The 3,423-nt window shown below is 54.7% G+C and overlaps 1 protein-coding gene across 1 annotated transcript; it reads left to right on the forward strand.

Annotated features, from left to right (window-relative positions):
• Positions 1-17: 17 nt before the first annotated feature.
• VCPKMT (valosin containing protein lysine (K) methyltransferase) lies at positions 18-2,246 on the forward strand (the record flags this gene model as incomplete). Its single annotated transcript, XM_010131735.1, has 4 exons — positions 18-130; positions 264-336; positions 1,247-1,366; positions 2,142-2,246. Coding segments are annotated over 4 exons (411 nt in total), but the record flags the coding sequence as incomplete, so codon positions are not given.
• Positions 2,247-3,423: the final 1,177 nt, after the last annotated feature.

The following is a 3,423-nucleotide window of genomic DNA, read 5'->3' on the forward strand; positions in this document are numbered from 1 at the left end:
AACCGGGCGGGTGTTGCAGGGCCGAGGTGACGGTCACCGACCTGCAGGAGCTGCAGGAGCTGCTGGTGGTCAACATAGAGAACAACAAGCACCTGGTGACGGGGTCAGTCCGAGCCAAGGTACTGAAATGGTTTGTATGATCCTTTCACGTCTCTTCTGCTGAGAAGGGGGAGCTCAGGAACCCAGTAACTCGCTGTGTGCTCAGCCCCGGGGTAGTGGGTGTTGTGTTTTTACTTGTTTTCACCTTTCTCGCTTCTTTGTAGGGGTGAAGATGTCTCGGAATTTCAGCCTCCCCCCGATTACATACTGATGGCCGATTGCATTTACTATGAGGAGGTAAGCGAGGACTGAAGCTGCGCTGCGAGGGCGTGGGTTTGGTGTCAGGAGCCTTCACGTAAACACCGTGCTTGGATCTTGGTCCCCTGCTCTAGAGGAGTACGTGGAACAAGACTGGAGAGGCATTTTCATCAGAGTTAAGGCTATTTGAGATCCAACCAGAGACTTTTTTTATGTTTAAAAAAACCCCCAAGTTAATATTTGTGCCCCCCATCCCTTTATTTTTTTTCACATTGGGAATGAGATGTGAAGCAGATCGTTGCGGCTGGCAGCTGTGAGCCGTTCGGTGTGTGGGTAAATGAAGTTTGATGGTGCCACCTCTGCACTGTTTGGCCATGTCTCCTCACGGTTCCCTCGGGAAGGCAGGAGGAGAACTCGTGCTCCAGCTGAGCGGTTGCTGTGGCCTGCCCCACCTCCGGAGCTGGAGCGCTGTGGGGTGTGCACAGAGCTAGCGGATGCTGCAAGAAAAGGGGAATGACCTGGAGAACCCTGTGTCCCAGCGCCCTTCCAGTGGTCTTCCCAGCCCCTCGGTTTGGTCCTGTTTCCACACGTAGTGGTCTGGATCTGTGATCCAAGGGTGGCTGAGAAAACTCACTGTTGAAACGTGGAGAAACAGTCGTCGTTGGGTTTTTCCAGGAAGTGCCCGCTCGGTGGTGTGGGGTGTCCTGGGCTTTGATGCTAGTTCAGTTTTTGGTCAGTCTGTGACACTCTCCTGTACAGTCTCCCTTTCTCCTCTGCTTCCCAGCTTGCCCCCATGTTCTTTTTGTCCCAGTTAAAGTACTAAAAATAACTCCCGAAAAGCCAAACTGGCAAGTTCTCTCCTGGGCGAAGGCTTTTCTCTAGCTAGAGGGTGTCGTACCAGTAAAATGAACTTGGAGTCTGAGTGGGAACCTTCACCTCTTTTGGGCAGTCGCTGGAACCGTTGCTGAAGACGCTGAAGGACCTTACTGGCCCCGATACGTGCGTCCTGTGCTGTTACGAACAGCGGACGATGGGCAAGAACCCTGAAATCGAGAGAAAATACTTTGAGGTAAGTGTTTTTACCACGTGCTGTTTGAGCCCAAGGAGAGGAGCTTGGGTGCAAGGAGGACTGTATACGGCGTCGGCCGAACATCGGTGGAAGCTGCTGCACGCACAGATTGAGGTTGACTGCACGAAGTAGCAGGAGAAGCATGTTTAGGTGGGGCAGAAAATTTGGGTGGTGGCTCTTGAGGTTATTGTCTAGCTCAGCAGTGGAGACTGTCCAGGTGCTCACTGAGCTTTCCTTCCCTCAAAAGGTTGAACCAGCCTTTCTTGCCTTACTGATCTTAACTGTATCGGTGCTTCTGATCCAGGCAGAGGCTGTTAATGCCTCTCCATGTCCCATCCAGAGCAGAGGGGAAATAGTGGTAAAGTTTTCCAGGGCAGCTCAGGAACTCAAGATTCTCTGCTAAGTGATCCCGCTGCAAAAATATCCCCCCTCTACTGAGAGAGGATGAACAGGCGATAGAACGGTATAGTGCAGGGGAAGAAAAGGAGTGTAGGTAACAGCCGGATCCCTCCTCGGCATGGGCGGTGGCCCTTGGACGTCCCTTCAGTGTTGCGAAGTGTCTGTATCTTCGAACTGGCGCTGGAGTGGGTACAGCAAGGGTAGACGTGCTGCACAGGGGGAGCAGTGGCTGAGCGCGGAGGTTCCAGTGCGGTGGTTCCTGTGCGGTGGTTCCAGCGCGGTGGTTCCAGCGTGAACATTTTTAACTGGACAGGCTCAGTTCCAAAGGGCGGTCGGTGTCATCTGAATCGTGGCTTGTGTGTTCTCTGATAACCAGCTGCTTCAGATGGACTTTGAGCTGGAAAGAATTCCCCTGGATCAGCACGATGAGGAGTACCGCAGCGAGGACATCCACATTGTGAACATCCACCGGAAGCGAACGGTGGGTTGGTGGGACCAGCATGGCGAACACTGCCAGGAGCTCTCAGAGCTGCCGTTCCCTTGGCGTTGTGTGATTGTTCCAGGGGCGGAGCTCTAAACCGGCTGTGAAACGCCGCGAGGGACCCTGCGGAACTGCAGAGCGGGACCGACAGAGGAGCTCCTGGGTGCTGACACCCAGCCTCTGTCTTCAGCCTCCAGCTCCACGCTGACTTGCCCTTCTGCTTCCTCGCTGGAGTGCGGTGGGAGCTCAAAACCGGAGCTTTGAGGCACCAAAGAAATAAAAATACACCTGCTGCTGCTTTTAGTGCTCCCCAAAGCCAGTCTCTGGAGGTGGCACTTAGCACTGGTCCCATTGCTTAGATCATTTCTCGGTTAACTGATGGAGCAGAATGTTGTGTGTCAAGAAAATATTTGGCATGTTGTGCTGACGCAGAACCAGGCTGCTTAAGAATCTGTGCTTTGTTGTTTTCTTCACAGAATTTTCCATCATGAGGGTTTTACCCACAGTGTCTGTCTTCTGGCAGCGGACAGAGATCTGGAGAAGAGGGAGGGGGTATCGAATAGCGCCCCAAAGGGCCTGTCTCCAGTGTGGTTTGTGACTCATCTGCAGAAAACGGCTTCTTCGCGGTGGACTTGGCAGGAGGCACCAGAAGTGGGTTCGTTCGATCGCTGGTGGTGCCTGCTCAGAGGAGCTGCTGAGGCCTGCAGGCAGGGGAGGGTGGAAGGCGGAACCAGAGCTTCACCCGGTGTGTGTTCTGGTCACCGCTGCCGGGGGCTGCCCAGGACCCCCCACCAGAGGCTCCCTGAGGAGAGGGCTTTGAGCGGGCTCAGTCACGCAGCCCCGGGGAGCCACTCAATAAAACTTTTGCACTTGAGGTGGGTCCCGCGTGGTGGGTTGTGTTTCATCCTGCGTTGCAGGAGGTCCTGCGAGTGTCCGGGGCTGTCCTGGTGGTCGGTGCTCCACAGACACAACATGTAGCTGGTCCCCATGCCTCAAAATCGTCCTTCCTTTGGATTTCACCTGTGCTTTTCCACTGTAAGCATTTGGCACCTCCAGCACTGCTGGTGAGCGGGCGCCTGCTGCTGTGGGTGTCCTCACCCAGCCGCCTCTCGCGGCCGCAGCAACGACAGCTTCGAGATGTCATTTCAGAGGAAACGTCGCTTCTGCTCTGCGGCGG

The sequence above is a fragment of the Buceros rhinoceros genome, unplaced genomic scaffold, assembly GCF_000710305.1.
Source record: "Buceros rhinoceros silvestris isolate BGI_N320 unplaced genomic scaffold, ASM71030v1 scaffold35982, whole genome shotgun sequence".
NCBI lineage: Eukaryota > Metazoa > Chordata > Aves > Bucerotiformes > Bucerotidae > Buceros > Buceros rhinoceros.